At 44.6% G+C, this 27,188-nt stretch overlaps 1 protein-coding gene across 6 annotated transcripts; it reads right to left on the bottom strand.

Moving 5' to 3' along the window:
• Positions 1 to 27,188, bottom strand: RBSN (rabenosyn, RAB effector). Of its 6 annotated transcripts, none has more exons than XM_081794995.1 (12): positions 27,117 to 27,188; positions 23,936 to 24,241; positions 20,068 to 20,208; positions 17,404 to 17,504; positions 16,183 to 16,228; positions 15,904 to 16,065; positions 13,332 to 13,573; positions 11,182 to 11,252; positions 7,100 to 7,186; positions 6,125 to 6,227; positions 4,743 to 4,847; positions 1 to 4,068 (listed from the first exon to the last, which is right to left on the bottom strand). In XM_081794995.1, exons 2-12 carry the CDS (start codon positions 24,081 to 24,083, stop codon positions 2,923 to 2,925), a joined length of 2,352 nt encoding a protein of 783 aa, XP_081651121.1. In that variant the 5' UTR covers positions 24,084 to 24,241; positions 27,117 to 27,188; the 3' UTR covers positions 1 to 2,922. The 6 variants fall into 6 exon arrangements, with proteins under 6 accessions (XP_081651121.1, XP_060487830.3, XP_060487831.3 ...); XM_060631847.3 differs by having other exon boundaries at positions 26,959 to 27,173; XM_060631848.3 differs by having other exon boundaries at positions 27,043 to 27,173.

Raw genomic sequence — 27,188 nt, 5'->3', positions numbered from 1 at the left:
TAACATCTGTTATTTTATTTTTTAAAAAAAGATTCCAATACAAGGCCCCAGAGTAGTGCATGCAAACCAATGACCCTCAAGCTGTCACCATCAAATGACCCATACAATCTGCTACCACATTCTGTGACCTGGTAAAGAGACCAGCTTCTCCCTTTGAGTACCATCATCTAATTATGCCAATGTCCAACCTACCACCTGGCTCATGATGACTCAGAAGTACACTTTAGTATCTGAACAGCAAAGACACATTGAGCTGCAAGTCTATTAGTAAATGTCCTTAGTGTATTAGACATGGAAAAATACAAACAAGGTATGAAAACAAAGGCCAACTTCACGTGATATCTGAATCCCCAAAGTCTCTTCCATACATGATCTTTGTCTAAGGAGATCTGCCAACACCTCATCAAGAACTTGCTCACTTTTGGGGTGCCTGGCTGGCTTAGTCGGAGGAGCTTGGGACTCTTGATCTCGGGGTCATGAGTTCAAGCCCCATGTTGGATGTAGAGATTACTAAAAAGAATAATTAAGAAAAAAAAAAAGAACTTGCTCATCTTCTCATGAGATGGAGTGGTTTGCCTTGAAAGACTGCGGGAAGAGTAAAATATTCACATGAGGTAAGAACTTGAAGCTGTGGTTGCAATCCATAGGCCATCTTTACCCTGATGATAACTCATCTCTATAAAGCCAACTTTGTGCCTGTGTGAATTCTGGGAAATGTTAGGTATAGAGAATTCTAATTCCTGTCAGGTCTATGATTATATAGAATATAGCCATAGAAGAATTAAATAGAAGAATTAAATGGAAGAATATACCCATGGAAGAATTCAATCACATCAGAAGGTTTTAGTTTGGTTTAGTATATTCAGTGTTTTGTTTTGTTTTTAAGTTTAACTTTTTAAATGTGTGGTTCTTAATGCTCTTAGTTACTTACAGATTGCTACCTGGGTTGACTTCAGGAAAAGGGTATGTTCAGTAAACTAGTCTGAAGTGAAATCACCAGCTAATTATGAGATATATTTTCATAAGAAAAGTAATTATGACGGAAAGCAGCATTTAGCTTCTGGAACTACCTGCTTTTTGGTGCAGAGAGTATCCTCCTCTTCAATCAGAGAGCAATGACAGACTGAGCAGCAGGGAGCATGCCAACCATCTGTGAAACCCTCCATAATAACAGCGGGAAGGGCAGGAGAAGGAAGAAAGGTGCCTGTACCAGGCAACATCTTACAGACCTGGTTGCCAACTTCCCAACCCCCACCACAATCAGCAAGGCTGGTAACTGGTTGACATTAGCAATCCACTCATATTCCTTTGTTTGCAAACAGAACAGTGTCCTCCACACACCCTCCACCCACTTCCCATTCCCACACCCCTATACAGGATCTTTTCACTCAGCCCAAAAATCCAACAGATGCTAAAGAAATGCGACTAGTGTCAACACAAATACAGATCACCTTTAAACCACAATGTTTTTCAAACATTCTCAAGACCAGCAGGGGTCTTCCCAGAAGGTAACAAAAGGAATCTCAGCTCTCACACCTGTAACCAGTGAGAGTATGACCCAGAGTTAGTTAAGGGATATAAAGTGACTAGTGGTCAGTTATTGTTCATTAATCAACAAGCCTAATTGCAGGAACTCTACCTAGAGCTGAGCACACTTGGGTATCATGATGTCAGACGTCAGGTAAGGATTACATTCCTGTAAACCAAAGCACCAGAGCTAAAGTAACAATTTCCCTTTTTGCCCTTACTTGATGAAGAATTCAAGTACTGTGGTGCTACCAGAATGATCCTGGCTTGTGCCTCTTCAAACATTTCCACTTCTTAATACTAAACATTGGTAGGAAAATACCTCCCTGATGCCCAGATCAGGACAGGATGACCCAAAAAGGAAGAAGGCTGATCAACTTGCCCTGAAAATTATTTTATCTTCTGACTCAAGGAAGTTTCCACTGTCCTGGCAATGTCCCACAAAAGCTTCCTGATTACAATCCTAAATTACAGACTGGGCCCTCTGAAAAAGCCCAGGCCAGAATAATTTCACCAAAGCTCTAGAGGGAGGTTTCTCTGGGACAATTATACCATCAGTTATTCAGTTCCAACAGAGTAACATTTGGGTAGACACTCTTCTCCCAAAGACTACTGCCTCCATCAACCAAAAAGTTAACCGCTCCCATCTTCTGAACAGCCCACGGTCAGACCCAGTGATAGCCGGGACTGGAAGTTTAACTTCCTGAAAGAGACAACCAAGGACTTAAATTGAATGGAAACGCCCTGGTGAAACATCACCCCCTGCCACCCCTCTAATAGTTTAGACCCTGGGCTCTCCTGGGTCTAAACTATTGCCTTCATGCAGCACCTCTCCCCTTCCACTGCATGGGTTGGGATGTGCCCAGCAGGGCAGAGGAAGCCCCAGGTGAAAGAAGCCTAATAGGGACAGACTTCTGTCTGACCAAAGAAAGGTTTAAATGAATCCACCTTGTCTGTCTTGGCTGAACAAAGTGCCCTATTTAAGGCTTCCCTATAATACTGCATAAGGACCAAAGACTAGGCAGGAGCACAGGGACTCACGAAGACTGCCCAGCAGAACTGCATTTAGTTATAGTCGGTAATGAAAATTTAAAATCCCTTCTAAAGGGAAAACCCAATTCAAAAAACAAATAACAAAAAACCAACCCAGGAAATACAGCAAATGAATGCTGATTCTTCCTGTTCTGGTTCCCACTTTACTAATATTCAACTGTAGTGGAAAAACCTCCAAGTGCACAGCACGAAACAGCAGATTCCCTGCCCTAACCTGTGTGCACACCTTAGATGTTACCCTTCCCCCTTCCCTCTTGCCCGCCGAGCCCACCAGCCCTGCCCTGCTCCACAGGCTCCTGCCAGGCCCTGGGCCCAAAGATGCCCTGCCCACGGTCAGTGGGGTCAGTCAGTGCCCCCCTTCTGTTTAGCCAGGGTGCGCTTCAACTCCCTCAGGTTCTCTGTCAGCAACTCCACCTCATCCAGGCGGCCACACTGCTTGGCATCAAAAATGTACGCCTTGATGTTATCAATCTGCTGGAGAAGGAGCTCCTCCTCTATGGGCTCCTCGCCCTCTGGCCCACTGTCACTGTCCATCTCAAAGGGGTTGGTACAGGTGGCTTCCTCAAATGGGTTGCCAGGAACAGGAGGGCTTGAGGGCCTCGGGCAGGGATACTCATCTTCCTCATCGAAGGGGTTGGGCGCTGGACTGTCTGGGTTAGTGAAGGGATTCCCTGCTACGGCCTCCTCCTCTTCTTCCTCAAAAGGATTGTATTCTTTGAGGATGCAGGCTGAAGGGCCAGAGGCAGGCTCTGCAGCCGGAGGGCTGGTAGTGCCGTCTGCTGTGGGGCTGGAGGGGTCTTCCTCCTCGAAGGGGTTTAGAGAGGCCAGCTCACTCTGCTGTGACACGGTGCTCTGGGGGAGGGGTTCCTGGCCAATGGCTGGGGGCCCAGACCACACTCTGACCGGCTCGAGAGCTGAGACGGGCGATGGAGTCTTCTGAGCTGCACTGCTCTGAACTGGGGAAGGGCCTAGATCCAAAGCATAAGCAAGGTGGTTGCGAGGCTCCCTGCCAGGTTCCAGCTGGAAAGGCCGGATTTCTCGGAAGTCCAGGGACCGAGTCCGTGTGTGTAGGGACGCGGCCTGGAACTGCTCCCGCTCTCGTTCCCACTCCCGCTCACGCAGCATCTGCAGCTGTTCGCGCTGCAGGTCCTCCTCCTCGGCCTGCCTCCGGGACAGCTCGATGGCCTTCTCTGTCTGCTGCTGGTCGTACTCGTCCTGCAGCTGCCGCAGATTCTCCTGCAGCGTGCGCACCTCGTCCGCCCGCCCGGCGGCCCTGGCCTGCCTGATGAATGATGTGATGTTGTGGATCTGCTGGAGGAGGGGGTCTGAGTCTTCGCTCTGCCCCTGACCTCCAGACAGCGGGAGCCAGCCCTCAGCCTTTCTCAGGGGGGCAGGCCCCCCTCGAAGGGACGCCACCTCCCCATTAGCCGTACGAGGTGCCAGGTCACTCCGCCGTTCCTTAAGCCTTCGCTGGGATTCCAGGGCAGCCTGGGGAGACACCAAAGCCGAAGGGAAGAAACACAGTCACCAGGCCGACAGCAGCCATACCATCAGCCGCCCCTATGGTCCCACCGCCCCTGTGCTGATGAGACTCCAACTGCCCACCTCAGGACTCAGGGATCCAACTGCTAAGTCAGATCATGCTTTGTGTGCTTTAGGGGAGAGGAGGCACATGGCCTGGCTTTCAAAAATAAATTCATAAATAATAGTAAGTTAAGGGATAAGATTTTCTCTATATTAGATTATTCACTGGCCACATGCTGGTCTTAAACCTGTGAGGTCTAGTATCACTCGTCTACACTAGAATCTCACCCAATATTAAATGTACACATTATTCTGTTTAATGTTGCATCTTCCAAAGTGTTCTACAAGGAGCTCCCTGAGGTCTGGGTCCCCTGAAATCTGTGCTACAGGGAGAAATGGCAGCCTCCATGGTATTCTGGATGGGAGAAAATCAGCAGAATCTCTGAAGAAATATAGGACTGACCTGGGGAGAACAACAACTATTCTGGTGTCTACAGAGGAGAGGCCGGAAAAGAACAGAAGAGAGATGCAAACCGGAGAGCATGAGACGTTCTGGTTTACCACGACCTCACAGAGGACCCCTTGGAAGCCTGGGGCAGCCTCTGTGCCCAAGAGGCTGCCAGCAGCATTTCACTTGCCTGTCTCTCCAGGATGCTCTTCCTCTCCATTTCCTGCTTCCTTTTCTTTTTCAGTTCCTCAAACTGTTCTCTGGTTGGCAGTGACATCAAACCAAGCAACTTTTCCTGTAGGAAGCCACAGACAATTTTGTTTTAATCCTTTTAGGAAGAACATCAGCCTAATGAAGTCTGTTTGTAAGCCTCCATCTGAGCCCCATGCACGCCCGCTACCCCTTCCCTGCTCTATGTTTCTCCACAGCACTTTTCACTATCTTCTAAGCTATATATTTTAGTTACTTCTGGTCTATCCCCATCTAGAAAGTAAATTTTACAAGAACAGGGGTGTCTTTTTTCATGGCAGGAGACCCAGCACCTAGAACACTGCCTGGTACACAGTAGGCACTCACCGCATGACTGCTGAATACACCACTAATCAAAAGGACAAGGGGCCTGGGCGCCTGGGTGGCTCAGTCAGTTAAATGTCCAACTTCGGCTCAGGTCAGGATCTTGTGGTTTGTGAGTTTCAGCCCCGTGTCGGGCTCTGTGATGACAGCTCCGAGCCTGGAGTCTGCTTTGGATTCTGTGTCTCCCTCTCTCTCTCTCTGCCCCTCCCCTCCTCACGCTCTGTCTCTGTCTTTCAAAAATAAATAAACGTTAAAAAAAAAAAAAAAAAAAGGACAAAGGGCCCACTTCTCTGCAATACAGTGTTGGAAAACTAAGCCAACAGGGCTCTACTAGATCACCCTGTCATGCAGCCCCAGAGGTGGTTCACTGTGGCTCTCCCAAGAGGTGTGCTGAGGCAGAAACAATTCCGCTCTAACCTCCCAGGGTTAGTCAGTCTGTGAACAATCAGCTGTCTCCTCCCAAGCAATGGCCCAGGAAGAGTCCCTTAGGAGCTCATCCTGAGGAAGAAATGGCATGTATAAGTATGTCTGTCAGGCAGTATTCATACAAGCAAAACACGGGAATCTATCAGATACCCGGTGAAAGGAGGTGAGTAAAGGATGGTGCATGCAAAGTCATATTCTGTAGCCATTCAAGTGACAGCTGTTTAAACAAAGACTAAGTAAAAAGTGTTTATGATACAAAATTCAGTGTTAAAAAGAGAAAACATAAATTTGCAAATATGTACTAATCATAAGTGTTTATATAACAAATACAAATGAAAAAAAAGGAAAATATGCCAGAATGATGTGTCATGGTCCTGGGGACATAGAATTAAGAAGTTTCTACCCTTCTTTGTAGTCCAGATTTTTCTCTAAGTGTGACATGACTGTATTTATAATTTTAAAAAATAATAAGTGTACAAATAGGAAATAAGCTTTTGGCACAGTCTGCCTTCTGAGAGGCAGAAAAGCAGGGGAGGCAAGTGAGACATTCCTATCACCCCAAGATGGCTTTACCTGCACAAAAAGCGTAGCTGAGTATCTGATCATCCTCTGCAGCCGCAAAGTGTTTGGATGTGGTGGAGGGTCCTGGTTCAAGCCCAAGGTTAGGATCTTCTTACTGAAATGGAACAAACATATCAATGTAACAAGCACTGCTAGCCCCAGAGACAAGGGAGCAATCTCTGAGTTGCCAGGCTTTCATGCCAGAACCATCCGTGGAGGAAACAGGTTAAAGACTTCACGAAGTGTCCTTTAAGGCAAAGCCCGTTTCTTACCCTGTGGTTGTACCCAAGGCCCCCAGTACAGCACAGGGTAAACAACCAACACTAACCCATTAAGGGACTGGCCACACATGTAGGGCCAACTTCATGAGGGAGTAGCCAGGGCCTGGTTTAATATTCTGCTGTCACAGTCTTAAACTTCCTAATAATCCCTACTGTGGACTTGCATTGTCATTTTGCACTAGGTCTGCAAATTACATAGCCAGTCCTGCACAGACAGATGGACAAGGCTGCCTCATCTCAGTTCTCCCTCTAAATCATTATACTTTCTACACTTCAAAGGGCTGATTTAACCCCAACAGCAAGTCCATGGTTAAAAAGCAGCTGTTGACCAGCAGAAAGAATCTGGCTTCCTATCCTGGCTCCATCACTTTGCCAGCTGTGGTGCATTTTCTCACCTACAAAATGAGCGTATTAATCCTTACCACACTGGGTAACTTTGGTCCAATACATGAGATGTGGATACAACCAATGGTTGGCACAAAGACGGTGTCAATAATCAGTTCCTATTTCTTTAATAATAAGGAACATTAGAAGCCTTAACCAAGTTACTGAGACGTGTTGAGAGCCACAGCTGGCGCCTACCCTCAGCTGGCTCCTCACACATACTCCCCAGGACTCCGGGTGAGCTCAGGCCTGCCAGCCACCCACCCCCCTCATTGAAACCGTATCTCCTCCACTCAAGGCAGCAAGTCAAACATCACCTTACCTTAAAGCATCTATGAGCTCATACACTTTCTGCACTTCTATTCGAAGGTCACCGGCATGTTCCAGACTGTAGGTGGTCTCCCCAGCACTAAGAAGAAATCACAGAAATGTTTAATCCAAGTTTCATCACGCTTACTGGAGAGCATTGTGTAAAAGGGCTCTACAGGTTTAAGGCCTTACAAAGGTAGACACAGGTAATTCTCTCCAAGCGGTATTATCTCAGACTTCTGTCTATAATGCAGGGCTCATTCCTCTTCTAAATATAAGTGCTAATCACGTGGAAGCTGTTTTTGTTCTTTTAGTCTGCAGATACCACAGGAACAGATTTGTGCCTAGGCCTCTAAGGACTAGCTCTTACACTCGTCACCAAAATAAATGCAAATGAATCTACTTTAGCCTACTTTCCCTAAACAATTTCATTATACCTAGTAAGACATATGAAGTGGTTTACTAAATAAGTTGGCTACACCACATTAGAGGAAAAAGCACCTGGCTTTTCTCACTCAGACTACGCAGGGACACTGTTCAACACCTAGTAATACCCAGCACAGCATTAGATCAATTGCCCCATGCCCCTGGGTCTCATGAACAATTGTTCCCTACATGAGAAAAGCACTTTGACTCCAAATTAAGAAGGGAGCAGTACCCAGGGTGGAGCAGGCGACTTCAGAGAAGGCCAGAGGTGGCTTAATTCCACTTAACTCCAAGGAACAATAGCAGTCATCATGTGATCTTAGAACTGTTCATTTACAAGTCTGTCACCCCCATCAGGCCCAAAATCCAAGTGCAATAATGATGGCTTTTCATTTTTATATCCTCAGGAACTAGCACATGGCCAAGCTTCAACCATGTCCACTGAAAACAGAAACACTTCAGAAGACCTTGCAGCTATTAATGCAGCCTCAGCAATGGCCATTCAACCCCCTTTCTGAGGCAGCAACAATTTAAGTGAGATAAACAGGACTGCGGCGCTGACCTAGTTTATCATCTACGAGAAAGTTTGAGCTGGAAAAATCTTGGTGTGCACTGTAACTAGAAGATCCAATAAGGTGGTTTCATCATCTCAAACTGCATAGTTTGCAAAAAGAACATCAGACCAGAATTGAGAATGCATCCACTTCGTCTTGGTATCTCCAAGTCATGTGGAAAATAACAAGGTTGGCCCAAATCTGAAAGCACTCCCAAGGTCTCAGTCACATCAACCAACATGTTTCCCACAGAGCACCTATCACGTCTGGAGTTATCTTGTTCATGACTTTTTCACTTGGTTATGGCCTGTGCTCCCATGATAATGAAGCTCTGTAACAGTGGACACGGTCTTCACTGTTCATTGCTACAGTCCCAGCACCTAAAATAGCACTTGGCACGTAGGTAGTGTTCAATAAATATCCATCGAATGAATGAGGGAGTAAAATTCACCTAAAGCCCTTTAGAACCAATCTTTGGAGAAGGAGTAGGAGTTAGACGTCTGGAAACACATTGAGCAATGGCAGTTCCCCAGCTGGATGGGGAGGCCCATTAACCCACAAGCGTGTCTGAGGCACAAAGCAAGAAAAACAACAGACTCAGGGACAGGAGCCCCATGGGTAACAACATCATGAGACAAAGTTTAGTGCCAGCTCAGACCGCCAGGAACACAGCTCTCCCTGCTGGCATCCAGGAAGAAGATAATCCTGTCATGATTTCAAACCAATGGGCACAGGTGGGAGGAAGGTGTTCATTCCAGTAAGTTTCAGGGAGAAAGAGAGCATGAGACAGGTGCTCCAAGCCAACGAGTCTCCATTTAGGGGAGCTATATACCAGAATGACTTGAGCTGCTTCTCCCAACCTACTCACAGGAAGGATATATGCTCGACTGATCGAAATTGCTCAGTGAACTGCAGGTAGAAACGAAAATGTGTCCTTTCCTGCCGTTCTTCATTCTTGGAATGAAAAGAGGAAGAATGGGGTACAGAAGGTGCAAATAGAAGAGAAGGCGCAGTGGAGGCTGAGAGGGCTGGAGAAACAAGGGTTTCCTCCCCTGACACTGTCTTCTGCCAGAGGCTACAGACATCCAGGTGCTAGGACTGGGGGAAATGGAGGTGGTCTGCAATGGTTTCTTTCTTTTGTGTTTCCCTCCCACCTCTCTTTTCCTTCCCTGTGGGCTGGCAAACACTGGAGGAGGGAACAGGGACTGGAAGAAGAGCCCTGAAGCAACAGCAGAGGCAGGGAGACATGCAAGGGAAAGGATATTTTTTGCCACAAACCAACTGGGTTTAGCGATTCGTATTTTGTAAGTCAGACATTTACAGACTCATAAGTCAAGAAATTCCTTAAGGACCTTGTAAATGAAAAGGTTAATTTTCTTTTCATGTGAGACCCACATGATAGACTTAGAACGTAGTCACTGACATCATGAAGGAAAAGCCAAGCTTTGCTTGTGGGGACACTATAACATATTGCCACAGTAAGTGGGTAAATAAAAACAAAGGCAGATAATTCTCAAATCGAAAGCACGGGATGCCATAATTTTCTTCCCTGCAGGTTGGGGAAAGACTGTGGGGATCCGATTCTAATGGTAGCACTTCAAACTCCAGCTCACATATCACTAACCTACAGAAGAGGCAATGCTCCTAAGAAAATGTCAGCATATTTCTTCTGTAAAGGGCCAGATAATAAACGTTTTTAGCTTTGCCAGATAGTCTCTGTCACAACTGTTCAACTCTGCTGCTGTAGTTTGTAGTTATAATCAAACAAATGGGCATGGCTACGTGGCAATAAAATTTTACTTATAAAAACAAGTGGCAATAACAAGCGTTGGCAAGAATATGGAGAAACTGAAACCTCATACACTGCTGGCAGAAATATAAAGTGGCGCAATCATTTTAAGAAAACAGTCTGGCAGTTCCTCAAAAAGTTTAAAACCTAGAGTTACCATATGACCCAGCAACCCCACACCTACGTATATACCCAAAAGAAATAAAATCATATGTCCACAAAAAGACTTATACTTATACACGAATATTCACTGAAGCATTACTCATCACAGCCAGAAGTGGAAAAACCCAAATGCTCATCAACGGACTAACGGATAAACAAAATGAGGTCTATCCATACAAATGCATTCACACAAAAGGGATGGAACACTAACATGTGCTACCACAGGAGTGAACCTTGCAAACATTACACTATGTGAAAGAAGCCAGACATGAAAGATCATATATATTTATGATTCCGTTTATATGAAATGTCCAAAATAGGCAAATCCATAGACAGAAAGCAGACTAGTGCCTGCCAGGGAGAGGAGAAATGAGCAGTGACTACTAATGGGTATGAGGTTTCTTGGACTGATGAAAATGATTTAGAATTAAGACAGTGATGATGGTTGTACAACTTGGTAAATATATTAAAGACCACTGAACTGTACACATTAAAAGGGTGAATTTTTTGGTGTCTGAATTATATCTTAATTTAAAAAAAAAGAAAGAGATGACAGGTTGGATTTGGCCCATTAGCTAAAATGTGCCAATCCCTGCTCTAAAGGAAATGCTTGCTCTAAGTCCTGACACCTCAATGCCACCCTGAAGTAGCATCTAGCTAGGCAGGTGCATGAGGAATACTGTCCTTGCTCACCTCCAGATGCTATACTCAGCAGTGGGGCCTATGAACCTGCTCAATCAGAATGACTGGGGTCACAGGGCGCCTGGGTGGCTCAGTAGGTTGAGTGTCTGACTTCAGCTCAGGTCATGATCTCACAGCTTGTGAGTTCGAGCCCCGCGTCAGGCTCTGTGCTGACAGCTCAGAGCCTGGAGCCTGCTTCGGATTCTGTGTCTCCGTCTCTCTCTCTGCCCCTAACCCACTCGCATTCTGTCTCTGTCTCTGTCAAAAATAAATAAACATTAAAAAAAAATTAAAAAGAAAAATGACTGGAGTCACTTGAACATGGCTACATGGGACTATACAGATATGACAAAGATTCTCCACAGTTGCTCACAGAAGAAAAGCACAGCCAGAGTTAAGATTTTCATTTTCAGCTACCGAGGGGCTGCCCTAAAGGCAAGAAAACAGTCATCACTGAATTAGAAAAACAGAGGAATAGCTTACTTTAATGATGCTGCCATCCTGATGTATTCAGGAGCTTTTTGGTCAACTTTCTCCATGCAAAGTCGTAATTTCTAAGAACAAAAAAGAAGTTGAGTGGTGCTTTCAAGGTACAGAAAAATTACACTGTTATCAATAGAGAGGCATTTAAAATCTATAGTTTTCAGGGCACCTGGCTGGCTCAGTCAGTAAGAGTAAGAGCATGCAACTCCTATTCTCAGGGTTGTGAGTTCAAGCCCCATATTGGCTATGGCGCCTACTTAAAAAATTTTTTTTACTAAAAAAAATAATACGTACAGTTTTCTAATATAGAAATATGCAGAGTGCTTTTTGTTTGTTTTTACTGTTATCAATTTCCTGATTTACAGACCTCCTTTAGAAGCAGTAAATCTTGCAGGAAGGAAAGTGACAACAAAACTTTTTACCGGATGTTTTTGCAGGGAGCAAGGCCTTCCAGGACACAAGCCAATGAGTTTACCAAGGCAGACGGAAGGAACTGGTTGCTACATTCTTTCTCTGCCAGGTGATGAAAGATACCAGCAAAAGGCATTGCCAGGGCTCACTTCAAAGATGAAGGAAGGAAAAGCACAGTGGCTATTTACAAAAATGAGTTATCAGGTCACGAACTCCATACACAGAATGGATAATGGCTACATCTGCAGCTCAGCACAGGGTTTCATTAACACCATTTCTAGTAGAAGTCTAAGTATTTTCATGGTGACTCCAGAAACACAGCCATTATGACCTGCAGAACTGCTAACAGTGACCATTCAGTGATCATCAGACAATATATAGACAGTCCCCAACTTACAACGGTTATTGGACTTTATGATTTCTCAACTCTACAATGGTGTGAGGCATTGATAGGCATTCAGCAGAAACTGTAGTTGGGACTTTGAATTTAGATCACTTCCCGGGCTAGCGGCATGCAGTCTGACGCTCCCTCTGCGAAGCTGGGCAGCAGGCAGCAGCTACAGGTCAGTCATGCGATCACGCGGGTCAACACCCAATACCCTTACAAGCATTGTTATTCACTTCCAGGTACAGTATTCAACAGTTATAGGACACACTCAACATTTCATTATCAGATGGGTCTCTGTTAGAGGATTTTGCCCAACCGGAGGCTAATATAAGTGTTCCCAGCACGGTTAAGGCCAGGCCAAACTATGATGTTCAGTAGGTGAGATGTATTAAATGCATTTTTGACTTAGGATATTTTCAACTTTGGTTGGGTTTATCAGGATGTAACCCCATTGTAAGTCGAGAAGACCTATACACTCTTCCTCTGCTCAGGGTTGTGCATGAGCTGCTTCTGCTGCCCAGGCTGATCTCCTCCCCATCTCCTATCACCTCCCTGCGAAACCTTCACTTGGCAATTTCTCCTTGGCCTGCAGGTCCCCCTGGCCACTGGGAGGCTGAGGCAGTCTCACCTCCAGGCTGACACTAAATCCCATTTTTCATTACACTACGTTCCACTCAAAGTGAGCATCTACCAATGGTGTTTTGGGACTGCTGGTGGTAACGACAGCTGAGGCAACTGAATGGACTTAATAGGGGAAGCTCTATCTCGCAGTTCGTGGGTTTGAGCCCCACACTGGGCTCTGTGCTGACAGCTCAGAGCCTGAAACCTGCTTCGGGATTCTGTGTCTCTCCCTCTCTTTGTCCCTCTCCCACTCACACTCTGTCTCTCTCTCAAAAATAAACATAAAAAAAAGTTTTTTAAAGGGGAAGCTCTATGCTCATGGGCAGTCACTCAAACTCATAAAGCCTGAAGCTTCCAAGTGAGTTTCCCAGGACTCCTCTGGCCCACTGTTTACCACCTGCTCCAGCTTCTGCCCTCACCCCCAAATCCTGCCCACACCCTACGGCAACCATCCTTCCTCCTTTTGCCCCTGGGCCACCAAAGTCTCCAACTTCCTGCTTTCAAGTAGGCAAGGAAGGGAGAGGGAACGAGGTTGTTGCAACACACCCCCAATGACTCTGTGAATTACCCAGGGCCCTAGCTAGGAAATCACACTATAGCCCTTCGGCAGAGACTAAAAGTGATTCAGAGGAACAACTTCCCAAAGCATCTCCAAAATGTGCAGGCGTGTACATAATTAACAGCCAAATCTGCATCTTGCATCAGACCAGGACCGCACACAGTGAGTCACCTCATACAGCTTTACAATGTCAGGGGTGTGCTCCTTCTCATCAATCTGCTGCTCTCTCTTCAGTAGTGTGTCCTTGCAGTGTGTACAGCAGCGGATCCGGTCGTCATCCTTTTCATCCAGGACAGAGCTTACACTGCTCACGCTGCTGATACTGCCCCGGCGGGAGCCATGGACACTGTTGGGTGACTGGCTGGGGCTGGTGTGGGTGCTCAGGGAATCCTTGCTGGCACTGGTAAGCTTATCTGTAAAGCACAACACAGGACAGGCAGCAGTGAGCCCGCAGACTCCAATCACCCTAGTGCTCACAACAGAGGGGAGTGCCACAGGTGCTGATACAGGCTGTGTCTATTGGCAAGAAGCACCAGACCTCTGCCGTCCTGGGGTCAGGCTCTGCAGTGGGAGAGACTCTCACTGCCAGCCAGGAAAGAGCCACACAGTCTAGGAAGGTCTCTTTGAGGCTCTGAGGCCCGTTCCTAACCTGACCCTAACTGCCCTCCTCCATTTGCTCTGCCTCCAACCAATCGAATCCCTAGACTGTCCTGACAGACTTCCCCGCCTCCAAACATCTGACTCCTACCCTTTCCAAAGCTCAGCTCGAATGGCACATCCTTCAGGAAGCCCTATATTCCTTGAGACAAAAAAAAAAAAAAAAATCTGCCCTTCCTATCAGTTCCTACCATATCATCCCTCTTAGAGCACTCTCCACTTTTGTCCCAGTATGACAGTGCTATGTATACCCAGGGCTGTTCTATGAATCTGTGACTCTACGATGGTAGGAATTGCCCTTTCATACTTGTACCCCGATATATACAACAGGGCTACCCCATAGCAGCTGCCCAGTAAATGTTGATTAATTAGCTCAAGACAAGAAAGGTGAATAGTGTCCCAAAAACATAGCTTATGAAGTCTCAGGTGAGACACAAAGTCAGTCTCAGGGAGAAAGGGAAGGTATCAAGGTAATGTGTGCCTGCTGACTGTGAGAACTGGACAGAGGAAACATCTGCTTCTGCCCCATGTTGCCCAAATGCTCTGTAGCCAACAGCACATGCAGAGTTAGCAGAACTCTCCAGGGTTGCAAAACCACACTAAATGTCCCAGAATTGGCCCAAAGCCCAGGAGATCATCTTTAACAACTTTTAACTAGCTGAGACTCAGAGTTCTGATCCTCTGGTTCAAGCAAACCTTGTAGCCACCGTCCCCATAATTCTCAAATGTGTCTTCTACACTCCCCCAACTATTCTACTTGCTCATCTACTAACCTTCCCCAGGGCCTTTCCACAGCTTTGCTCCTGCTCTTCACTCTACCCAGGTTCCCTCCTGCTCTCTTTGCAATCCTGATTATCTTTTTTTTTTTTTAATTTTTTTTTAACGTTTATTTATTTTTGAGACAGAGAGAGACACAGCATGAACGGGGGAGGGGCAGAGAGAGAGGGAGACACAGAATCGGAAGCAAGCTCCAGGCTCTGAGCCATCAGCCCAGAGCCCGACGCGGGGCTCGAACTCGCAGACCTCGCAGACCGCGAGATCGTGACCTGAGCTGAAGTCGGACGCCTAACCGACTGAGCCACCCAGGCGCCCCGCAATCCTGATTCTCTTAAAGGCTCTTCTAGAACATCACCTCCCAAACCTGAACATCCATGCTCTTGATCTCCCCAGCACTCAGTGTCTCTCATATTATGACGTTACAGTCTGTTCTATATGACAGTGAACGGTTTGTGACTTTAACCTCAAAGGGAAGGACAGCCTGGTACTCATATTTTAAGACCTTCTCTTACAAGCTCCACTTCCAAGCAGGGCTGACCACAATTGGGTCAGCTCTCCTGAGTGTCTGACACAATGTCTCTCATAGTACTTATCTCTTTATAAAACAATTATTTGTTTGTAAGTCTGTATCCTCTGCTAGATGCTAGACCCTTTGGGAGAATGGATGATGTCTTAAAGACCAGAGGCAGGCAAACATGACCTGCAAACCAAGACCAGCCTGCTTTTGTATGGCCCTTGAGCTAAGTATGGTTTTTAAAAGGTTGTTTAAAAAAAGACAAAGAGGGGCACCTGGGTGGCTCAGTTGGTTAAGCCTCCAACTTCGGCTCAGGTCATGATCTCACAGTTTGTGAGTTCCAACCCCACATCGGGCTCTGCGCTGGCAGCTCAGAGCCTGGAGCCTGCTTCAGATTCTGTGTCTCCCTCTCTCTCTGCTCCTCCCCCACTCATGCTCTCTCTCTCTCTCTCTCTCTCTCTCTCTCCTTCAAAAATAAATAAAAACATTAAAATTTTTTTAAAAAAGAAAAAGAAATGTCACAGAGACCGCCTGTAGCACACAAAGCTTAAAACATTTACCATCTGATTTTTTACAGAAAAAGTCTGTCAGCCCTTGTTATCCACCATTGTATCCCTGGGCCCTGGCAGTGCCTAGCCTATAGCAGGCTTCATGGAATCAGTAAGTGAATGGATGAAGACCCATAGAACATTAACTCAGACAAAAATGTTCAAAAAAATCACTAAGTGGTGATCAGCAAACAAGGTAGTCACAAGAGGAGATCAGGGTCCAGGGCACCGCCTCCACGTTACGTACTTGCAAAAGGGAGACTGATGAGTTCCATACACTTCTTGCACATAATAGACCCGCAGAGCCGGCAGTGGTGGCGGCGGTTACGGATGCTGAACTTATTCCCACAGTCTGGACAGAAAGGAACATCCTGGTCATTGACCCAAGGCACCACTGACTTTTCTATTGCTTTGGGAAGAACAAAACAAAAATCAAACAAACAGAAAAACAAGCCATTTTAAAAAAAAGAGGTGTGATCAGGAAGAAAGATAAACAGAATGAATGTAAGCAAAATTCTGGAGTTACCTCGTATCTTAGCAGACTCAGTATTCGTTCTGTCGAATGCAGTGAGCTGACAAAGAGAAAACAGTGCAAATAGAGTTAAACAGGTGATGTACACACTTTCCACAGGCAAAAGGCATCAAGCAGGAATTTGCACATCTTCATTTCTCAAGTCTCATTTGTCATCACCAACCCCACAAAGCCACAAAAGCAATTTTGCATGAGACAGAGTATTAGCTTTGCATCTGGAAGGCAGCTCCCTTTCCGTGACCTGATTCCAATCTCTTTATTGTCAGCTCCCCATTTAAGCAATAAGCAGGGGTAGGCCAAGATGTGGTGGGTGTGGCTATTGAAAGCAATGGAGAATTCCTGATTCTCCACGGTCCTCCTGGACAATGAAACTGGCCACATATTTCTGTCCTACAGAGTACACATCAAGAACTATACCTGCAGGTGCTACCATGCCCACGACACAATCCAGGTCATACACAGCAAGCATTTCTAGGGTCAGAGTAGAACAGAACGACTGTGGTATTAGGGTGTCTCAATGGCTCAGTTGGTTAAGTGTCTGACTCTTGATCTTGGCTCAGGACATGATCTCACAGTTCCTAAGTTCTAGCCCCACATCGGGACTCCATGCTGAAAGTGTTGAGCCTGCTTGGGATTCTCTCTCTCTCTCCCAATCTCTCTGCTCCTCCCTGATCACGCACTCTCTTTCTCTCTCAAAATAAATAGATAAACATTAAAAAAAAAAAAAAAATGACTGCGGTATTGAAGATGCACTCTGGTACTACAGGACAAGAAGGCTCAGTTAAGAAGTTCCCACACTAACACTGGCCCTGGCTGAGTAGTCCTCACAAACCTTGTCACCAGTTTCTCAGTTTGCTATCAAGTATCACACACCATGCCCCACTGCGTGTTTGTACTTGGGACACCCAAAAGAGGAAATAATTTGAAGGCAGAAAGGTTTTCCAGCAGCCAAGTAGGCTTCAGAGAAAGGAAAAGGAAAGCCTGGCTATGTGGCAAGTCTGTCAACTGGGGCCATCTCCTTCAGTAAAACCAGCCCAAGCTAGACCTGCCCAAGCAGGTCCTCTGCACCTCTCTAGGTGAGCTCTAGATGGGGCGTTTTCTCTGCCAGCATCAGACAGATACAACATACATGGTACACACTGTAGAAATAGAATTCTTTTCTCCCAGAAAAGTTACACTTGCAGAAAAAAAAGGTTTTAAAACAACAAAATTTACCTTCTCTAACCTGATTATTAATTTATTGACTTCAACAACATAGTGGTCAATTCTGGCAGCTCGGTGTTTTTTGAAGTCGGAAAGATGGCTTCTCACAGCACCTAGAAGGAGAGGAGATGGGGAGACAAATGACCTGTCATTCCTATGAAAGAGCCCCTCTCCCTTGCTGCTTATCCTCAATGACTTTTACACGCAAGTAGAAATTCTAGTTTAGAGTCTTACTAAAAATTCAAAGACAAACAAATGGAAACAAATTTGCTAAAATGTTAATTAACCATGGTTACCTTGGAGGCCACAGAGTACAATACCAGAGACCTCGGAGTACAGTGGATAAGAGCCTGAACCGGAGCCAGCCGGAGCTCAAGTTTCAATTCTGCCACACATTGTGCGACCTTAGACAAGTTCCTTAACATCTCTGTAACTTGGGAGCATTCATCTATAAAATGGGGATAAGAATAGCACTCGCTCCACAGAGTTATTAGGAGGATTAAAAAGTTAAAATTTATAAAGCCCTTAGAGCGCTGTCTGGCACATGAATTTTTGTTCAGTAAAAAGGACACTAACATTATGGGCAATTTTTAAAAATCTCTCATACTTTTCTGTACTTTCCAAAGTTGGTACACTATGGTTTTTCATCAGAATCAAAACAGACCTTCTCAAAATAGTCCCCAAAATGTAAATGCTAACAGATGCCACAGGAGGAGCCAGTTAAATTGATACCTTGCTCAGTCCAGCAGCAAAGACCCAGGATGAACATTCTCACACAAATGGAATCAAGTAGCTTGTTGTCTCAGCAGATCTGAAATATTCCCTCTTCCGAAACACCAACCCTTCCCCTTGCACCTGGCCCCACCCCCCCAGCACACAGTCCCCCTCCTCTTCTCAACCATGGCCGGTTCATTTATACCTTGGACCCTACCTGGAGCTTCTCACATGCTACCCTCTGCATCATCTTCGTTCTTTTCTCCCCTACCATACTCTCTAATATCTAGTTAAATTTAATTTCAAATTCCTAGGGATGACTTAAATATGAACTTCTAAAATCTGCCATTCTCTTGACCTTCCACAATTTTGATTTCGTCGGTTGTTGAAAACAGGCAAATTAATCAGAAAATTGCTCTAATAATTTAACACTGGTAATCATAAAACAGGCTATTGAAAAGCTAGTAAGAATCCACAAATTTTCCTACATACTTTCATATTAACTCATAATTATATGTATAATTACTATTTTTTAAAAATGAAGTATAATTAACATATGCTATATTAGTTTCAGGTGTACAACACGTTGATTTGAAATTTTTATTTTTTTATGTAAGTATAATTAACAGTGTTACGTTGTATACTATTATTTTTAAAGCCATTTTATCCTGCCATGATGAAAATGTTTCCATTCTCCACTTTGGCAGCCACTAGCCACAGGTGCAGATTGAACACTTGAAAAGTGGCTAATGTATGATTGAGGAAATGACTTTTTTTTTAAGTTTACTTATTTTGAGAGCGAGAAAGAAAGAGAGGCAACGATTGAGGGAAAGGCAGAGAGAAGGAAGAGAGAATCCCAAGCAGGTTCCACACTGTCACAGAGCCCAACTCAGAGCTCAGTTCTATAACCGTGAGATCATGACCTGAACTGAAATCAAGAGTTGGACACTTAACCAACTGAGCCACCCAGCCGTCCCTAAGGAAGTGATTTTAAATTTTACTTGATTTTAATTTATTTAAATCTAAATAGCCACATGTAGTTAGTGGCTATCCTATTGAACAGTGCAGTTCTAAGATTTTTCTCATCCAAAAAGAAGCATTCCATAGTGGCCCTACAAGAAGAAAACAGTAGATGACCCTGGATAAATATCAGTTCCCTTCATACAGCCTATTTCCTCATCTGTAAATGGGAATGAGCATCACTACCCTTTACAGCTCACAAAGCTTTTGTGAAAGGTGCTGAAGATAATAAATATGAAAGTTAATAGAGCCTCATGAGTAAATCATTATTTATCTATTGCATGGACATAAAATGTTATATTAAATTTGTTATCATTCAACAGTTAAAGGACATGTAAGATTAGCTAGTTCAACATCACGTGGCAGTTTTGGTAACAGCTCTGTTATTACTCATGGACATACAATTCACCATTTAAAGCACACAAATTCCTTGGTTTTTAGTATATTCAGAGTTGTACAACCAACCATCACCGAAATAAAGTGTAGAACATTTTCATCATCCCAAAAGATGATTATTTTAAAAGTCAGTAGATGGTATGATAATTATGTGTTTCGAAAATTAAGTTGCACAAATCAGCGAGTGCCTCTTGCTAGACAGGTAATCTACTACATGAGAGGAGACAGCCAAGTCAATGCTGGAGCTGATGTCAAACACCTGGATTCCTATCTCATTTCTGTAGCTGCTTAGCTGTTTGACTCTGGGAAGGTCCCCATCAAGTGCAGTGAGGATTAAATGAGTCCACGTGTAAAGCATTTAATGCAGTGCCTAACACAAAGTAGGTGCTGGGCTCATTCTGGTCCATTTTTGCCCCCCACTGGGACATAAGAACCGTGAGAAGTTTAGACCATTCTGGTTTACTGATGCCTCCTCAACTCTTAAAACATCACCTAGGACATAAAGATGCTCAAACATTTGCTGAATGAAGGAAGAGAATTTCTTACCAAGTTCCTGGGGTTCCCACATGTAAGGGTCAACCCCTCCATAGCTGAAAGACTCATAGCCCTGTGTCCCCGATTCTGCTCGGTCATCTCCTTCTCGTTTCAACAGCCTGTTCTTGGCTTTCTTAGCCTTCTGGACAAGACCTGGAAAAATCAAACAAACACCATAAATGAGTCCACAAAGAACATCTAGCACAAAGTCAAGGGAAATCTCAAACACAAAAAGTGATGAAATGACTATACTTCATTTGAAAATCTTTGGATCCCAAATAAACTGCAATGATAAACCCCCAGAGCAATCCATTCACTAGTCAGTATTAGCAGTAAGTTGGTTTATGTAGCCAGTATGTAGCTACATTACTAGTTGTTGCCAAATTTAAGAGCCCAATTAAATAAAAGTATTAAAGTCATATTCAATGAGGGGACCAAGGAAATGGAAATTTTTTTCTTCTAGATCTTAATTGGGGAGGTGGTTACATGGGTATATACATTTTTCAAATCTTATTGCATTGCACACTTAAAAACTTATTTGTAAAGTATATTTCAATTAAAACAAAGTTTTTAAAGTTAAATTCTACAGTATTAATTTATTTACTCTATGGACTCATGAGGAAACACTTCTTATTTACTTCCAGGATGGAAGTAGACCAACACCTGGGCTGGTGCTCCCCATAATGCTTATCTGTACATAGAGTTCTTCTTCCCCCACTCACTTAATGAATGCATGTGTGCTGACACTGACAAAAAGCTTCAAGAAACAGATATAATACCTACAACATAAGCAAAGGGAACCAGACTTGGTAACAAGAGAAAATGAATGTTTCCTGGATTGATTCCTTGCATGTACCAGGCACAAAGTGCTTTCAAATACATTAGGCCAATTCATGCTCACAACATTATGAGGCAGGTGGTATCCCTACTTGTAAATGAGGACATGACATCAAAGAGAGGGGGAAACTTGCTGCACCCAAGATCACAGAGCTTATAAGGCAGCAGTGCTGGAAGTGGAAACCCCATCTGTTTGAAATGAGAACCCCAGCTCTCCCCAGTCAGCACAACTCAAAAACTATGCCTCCACAGAACAGGGGTTCTGCCCCCTGTGCTAAGAGGACCTGCTGTTGAAGGAGAACAGTCAACTGGTGGGAAAAAAGAATTCTTGATCCTAAGTTGCTCTCATTAATGTTCTTAAGTCTTGGATGACTATCCCTTACTGCCACTAGAATATAGTAGAAAATACCAGGTTTAACACAAAATGTAATTTCTTTTACATTTAATAGATCACTACTTCATGGAATTCCCTGAATTCTGAACTGCTGTTACCTGAACAACATTAAAAACTACCAAAGCTTTTCAAAACTCTAGGGAAATGCAGATATGGAGGGGCTGGCAGGCAGAGGGAGAAAGTGTTAAGCTTATACATATATGTCCTTGTTAGGCGATCAAGCTAATAAGCAAATTCCCTGATTATTGGTCACTCTAAGATGGCTTTCTCCACCTGGAAAAATAAGGTCCACCAGATGACATTCTTAACAATAGGGGAGAGAAAACAGAAAACGGTAAACAAAGGGTTAGCAGACAGGAAATTGGAGTTAGCAGACACAAATTCACTTCTGCAAACAAAACTAAGCTGTGTCCAGTTAAACAGGCAAGTCCATGTAATTTAACCACTTTAGGATAGAAGAACACACTGGCCACATTCCCAGGTATAGCCCTTCAAGAGGAGGCCAATTAAGAACAATCTCATATATCTTTAAAAGCACAAAGCAGAGGAAAAAAAAACTACTAAAAAAAAAAAAAACACACAAAGCAAAAGCCACAGTTAATTTTCAATTACCTTTTCTTATACTTACTGTACATGTGCTAAACTGAAGCTGAAGCAGGGCTGGGGCCCAAACTCACTGACCACTTAATGACAAGTTTATATTTTCTTTCTTAAACCACCTTCAAAACCTGGTATCCAGGTTTGCTCTTTTGGCTTTAATATTTCACTTGACAAAACCAGCAATGTCATAAAATGTCTAAGAACCAAAAGACCAAATGCTTTTCAAAGGACTTCTCAAAAATCTTTGATGTCAATCTTTAAAACTTTACTTTCCTGATTCCAAAACACAGAAAACTCCCATAGAAGCAAGATATCCTTCCTGACTGAAGAAATGTTCATTAGTACTAAAGAAATGCTTAACTCAATTTCTTAGCTCTTCTGAGGTAGAGATGGGGGAAAACAAAGAAAAACACAAGAGAATTCTTTCAAGTTTCTTTCACAACTCATAAAATCTCTATTACTCTTTAAGTGGATTCTCACACCTATTATTCCCTACGTAACCTTAAATGTTTTTCCTCTAATAAATGGGTTACCACAGGAAAATGAAGACATTGTCTAACTTCTGAACCCACTAGCATCAAAGTCTTAGTGACATCACGGTATATGACAGCTGACACTCAGACTGGATGCTCATTAAAGGTCACAGAGGTGCTCCAGCTGTCCAAGGAAACTTAGATGAGCAGTTTTTGTTTGCATTCTAGCTGCAGGGCAAGCTGTGATTGGAACACAGGGTCTGGTATCATCAGTGATGCCAAGTGGAAAGAGCAGCACTAGACTCAGAGGTGACAGAAGACCTGGGGTCAAAGTCTACCTCTACAAATTCCTGTGTGACCTTGGATAAGTTGCTCAACATCTCTGAGCCTCACTTTTTCTCTGTAGAATGAAACCAACCACCATCTTGCAGAGTTGCTGGAAGAATCAAATGAAATAACGATGTTTATAAAGGAACTCTGAAAACGACAAAATACAAATTTTTTTTTTTTTTTTTTGCTAACAGTTATGGCTCTGCTCCAGCCTCTATAGACACCTCATTTATCACAGCCCTCAGGATTATGAAAATGTTTGACTTTGTCATGTGGTTAGAAAGAGGTAATAAATGATAATGCTTTCAACAATTTTTTCTGAACTGAAAAGTGAGACATGGAGAGGGACTATTTCATTACAGGGTGCATGTGACTCGTATATGTGGAGGCCAAAGTCCATTTAGAAATATATGATCATCCCCTTCTCTCCCACCCAACACAGAATTGTGAATACACATCCAGGCCTTTGTAATCTCACTGCCTTCAGAAATGCTGCCAGCTAGGAGAAGCAGATTAGCTGAATCACTAGGAAAGTGAGTTCCAGAATACTGGCATCATATTTAGGAGTTAGAATCTGAATTCCAGAAATGAACACTATGTATAGTTAAAATTGCTTTGAAAAAATCCTTTCTGTGACTCGTCTACAACCTGAGGCCTGAGAAGCTCAAAAACCAAGTTTAACTTTTTAGGTTGTTTCTCCTTGCTTTTCAACTCTGACCTTCCTTTTCCTGGGCTGCAGAGGACAAGGTATAGTTGAAGAAGGAAGGATGGCAGGAAGGCTTGAATTTGTAACAGGGTAATGGATATACAATGGGCCTCCACTTTCAGAGCTAAGGAAAGAAATTCCACTCCATATTCCTCACAGGCTGGCAATTAGATAATTCAAACAGTCTAGCGAGACAGCAGAGAGCACAGTGATTACATTTATTAGGTTCAAAGCCACGCCCTGCCTCACGGTGTGACTTCAGGCAAGTTACCTAATTTCTCTGTGACTAGTACCCTCAACAGTAAAATGGGGTCTCACAGTCCGATAGGTATCATGAGGATTAAATGAGGTGAATTCATGGGGAAGACTTTGAACAATGCCTGGCACATGGTAAGCATTAGATATATGTTCACTACTATTATTATTGATTTACTATTGTTTATCACCTTCTGGTGGCATCATGGAAGCTAATGAAAACCATCCCATGAGTTAAAGCTCCCAAGGACAGAACAGGATAGGCAAAAAACTCACGCCTCTTACTTTTAATTTGCCCTTTGACATCACGGTCTTCCCCAGAGTGCTCTTCCTCATAATGTGACTGAAGCTGACAGAAAGACTGCAGGTCCTTCAGGCACAAAGGGCAAAGGAAGCCCTCCCTGACTTCCCCAGGGTCATCCAGAGAAGCCATAGCAGTGTCCCTCTCAACCCCTCATGCCAAGAGTCGGCTTGATTCCTCCACAAGGGACCAGTGCTCTCACAGCATTAGCTTAACCAAGCGGCACACAGGTGACGGGAAAGTGGTATCATGGCTCTGGGTGAGGTTTCCTCTCTGGAGTAGGAGAAGCTCTGAAACAGGAAAGAAGGGACAGAAAAGAGGCAATTCAGGCAAATTAGCAGCAATTGAAAACTTTCTTTGTTCTTTTCAACGCTCAACAAGATTATTTAATGTTTGCTCACTGCAAGTTTCAGAACACAAACTGCCTTCTCAAACCCTTACACTGAAATACAAAACCTTCAAAGATTTGAGAACATCACTGGACAATGGCAACTCGCTGAAGTAGGAAGCACAGATTCCTGAAGATAAGAAAATTCAACTTCAAAAGCAAACACAAAACCCAGGCAGTTCTCTAACATGCAACTTCAACTGGTCCAACTCCATAATTTGTATGCCACTTCAGCCACTGAGGAAATGTCTCAAGTACTTACCAACACACAGAAATTTGTTTTTAAGTCTATTTATTTTGAGAAAGAGAGAGCACAAGTGGGGGAAGGGCAGAGGAGAGACAGGATCCCAAGCAGGCTCCGTGCCATCAGCACAGAGCCCGACACGGCTGAAACTCACCAACAGTGAGATCACGACCTGTGCCGAGATCAAGAGTCGGTCGCTTTACTGACTACCCCACCCAGGCGCCCCCACACACAGAAATTTTTGACTCTTTACCTTGGTCATTTACTCAACCACATATACTAAGCTCTTATACTTACATCACAGATGCAAAGAGTGGGGCGCCTGGGTGGTTCAGTCATTTAAGCATCTGACTTTGGCTCAGGTCACGATCTCACGGTTTGTGGGTTCGAGCCCCGAACAGGGCTCTGTGCTGACAGCTCAGAGCCTGGAGCCTGCTTTGGAGTCTTTGTCCTCCTCTCTCTCTGCCCCTCCCCCACTCACACTCTGTCTCTCTCTCAAAAATAAACATTTAAAAAAATTTTTTAATAAATAAAAATGTTTCCAAATGCAAGGAGAAAAAGAGATAGTGTTTGCCCTAAAAAACAAAAGCAAAGCTAAAACCACACCAAACAAAAATCCCAACCTTAGTCTAAGGAGGAGCATTAAAAATCCAGTGGTAAGGGGCGCCTGGGTGGCTCAGTTGGTTAGGCAGCCGACTTCAGCTCGGGTCATGATCTCGCGATCTGTGAGTTCGAGCCCCGTGTCGGGCTCTGTGCTGACAACCCAGGGCCTGGAGCCTGCTTCGGATTCTGTGTCTCCTCTCTCTGCTCCTCCCCTGTTTGTGCTCTCTCTCTGTCTTTCAAAAATAAATAAATGTTAAAAAAAAATTTTTTTTTAATCCAGTGGTAAAAAGAAAAATCTATTTTGTGTTTTATATTTGTACTTTTTCGACAGTGAACATAGTGGGTTTTATAAGTCAATAAATGACAGCTGAAAAGCCAGCCTAATGTTCTCACTGCTTCAAAAATAAAAGGATTTAGTGCTTCAGACATTCAGGGCTTAATAGGTTACATTTTCACTTTTACTGGGCCATGCCAAAGTCACTTCCAATGTCGCCTCAGAAAAACACCCAGCCTTGGGAGAATCCAGATAAAACCATTCCACAAAAGCAGAGAAACTTCTCCCCAAGAACCTGTGGTCACAAACCGCAGTAGAGAGTAAGAGGAAATGTATGACTCTCAGCTTCGGATGGGCCTGCTCAGAGGGCCTGTGAGGACGGAATGCCTGGTCCTCAAAGCCGAAAGGTAGCCATGACCCAGAAAATAAGCAAAGGAAACACCAGGCCCCTGGTTTTTTTCCCTCTAAGAAACCCCATGACTATATACACCCAGATCTCAGCCCCTTTTCCAGACGGTCACTGAAATAGCAGTTCCAGTTTCCTCCCCAGCAAGTGGTTCATCGGATGCGGGGACTCTAAAAGCTCCTCTCCTTCCCAGGCACTCACCCTAAGAACCACAAATCAAACACACACACCCTGCACATCTCAACCCAACCTTGCTTCCTCAAGGAAATGCCTCTTACTTGAGGCATTCTCCCGTGGGACAGCGCTCGTATCAACTTATAATCACGAGTACATAAAATAACTAAGTACAGAAGGCTCTAAGCTCTGTGAGGGCAGAGACTACGCGCTTTTCCCACCACCTTACCCCAGGGTCTAGCACATTCCCTGGCACCTACCACGAAGAAACGCAAGAAAGCTTCATTTGTGAATGAATGAATGCCTGAACGAACTCTAAAATCGCATAACCACACACACACCACAACCAAATAAATCTACTAGAAACCACGAAGCCAGACCCCACAACCATAACATATGCAAGCCCCTCTCAACCCACACCGCGTAAAAAATAAAAATCATACCTACATATCCTGAAATTATACGCCCAGCATGAATGCTACACGGCTACATGCCGCAGAGACTACACATCCCACAGTCGCACTCATCACGGCCTGAACCGCGCACAACACCCTCCACGCAATTCAACACGATTATGCACAGGTCGCATAACCGCACACGACATGAAAGACTCGACCCCACAGAGCGGACATGACAACTTGACACGGCGCACAGACGCCACACCAAACGCTACAAACGACTCGACACAAACTCAGAACCCAAACGCCTCAACCTCACACAACCAGGGAACCAAACGCAAGCAATCGGGAGACCACCGCTCACCCACCCTCAGCCGCATAACCAAGCACAACCGTGCACGCCCCCACGTAACCACACAATCACACAGAGCCCAATCGTCGCAAGCACAATGCAGGCGAAACTCACGGCCCGAAAGCCACATCTCCCACCGAGCACGTCACACCCACCACAACCGCATACATCCCACACCCGCACGGCCCGCCCGTCTCTGTTCCTGAGGTGAGCCGAGCTTCCGCCACTCAGACCCTTCCCGGCCCTCTGTACCCGGCCGCGCTCCCCCTGGCACGCAGGCCCGTCGGGTCCTCCCGTCGGGGTTCTGGGCCTCTGCGGTCCCTCACCCAGCCGCGGCCGCCATCTCCATCGGTTGCTCGACGCTCGGCAGGCGCGCCTGCGCGGCCCCGAAACCGGAA

This window comes from Panthera onca, chromosome A2 (assembly GCF_046562875.1).
Source record: "Panthera onca isolate mPanOnc1 chromosome A2, mPanOnc1 haplotype 2, whole genome shotgun sequence".
Classification (NCBI taxonomy): domain Eukaryota; kingdom Metazoa; phylum Chordata; class Mammalia; order Carnivora; family Felidae; genus Panthera; species Panthera onca.
This window is presented reverse-complemented; position numbering and strand designations above follow the sequence as displayed.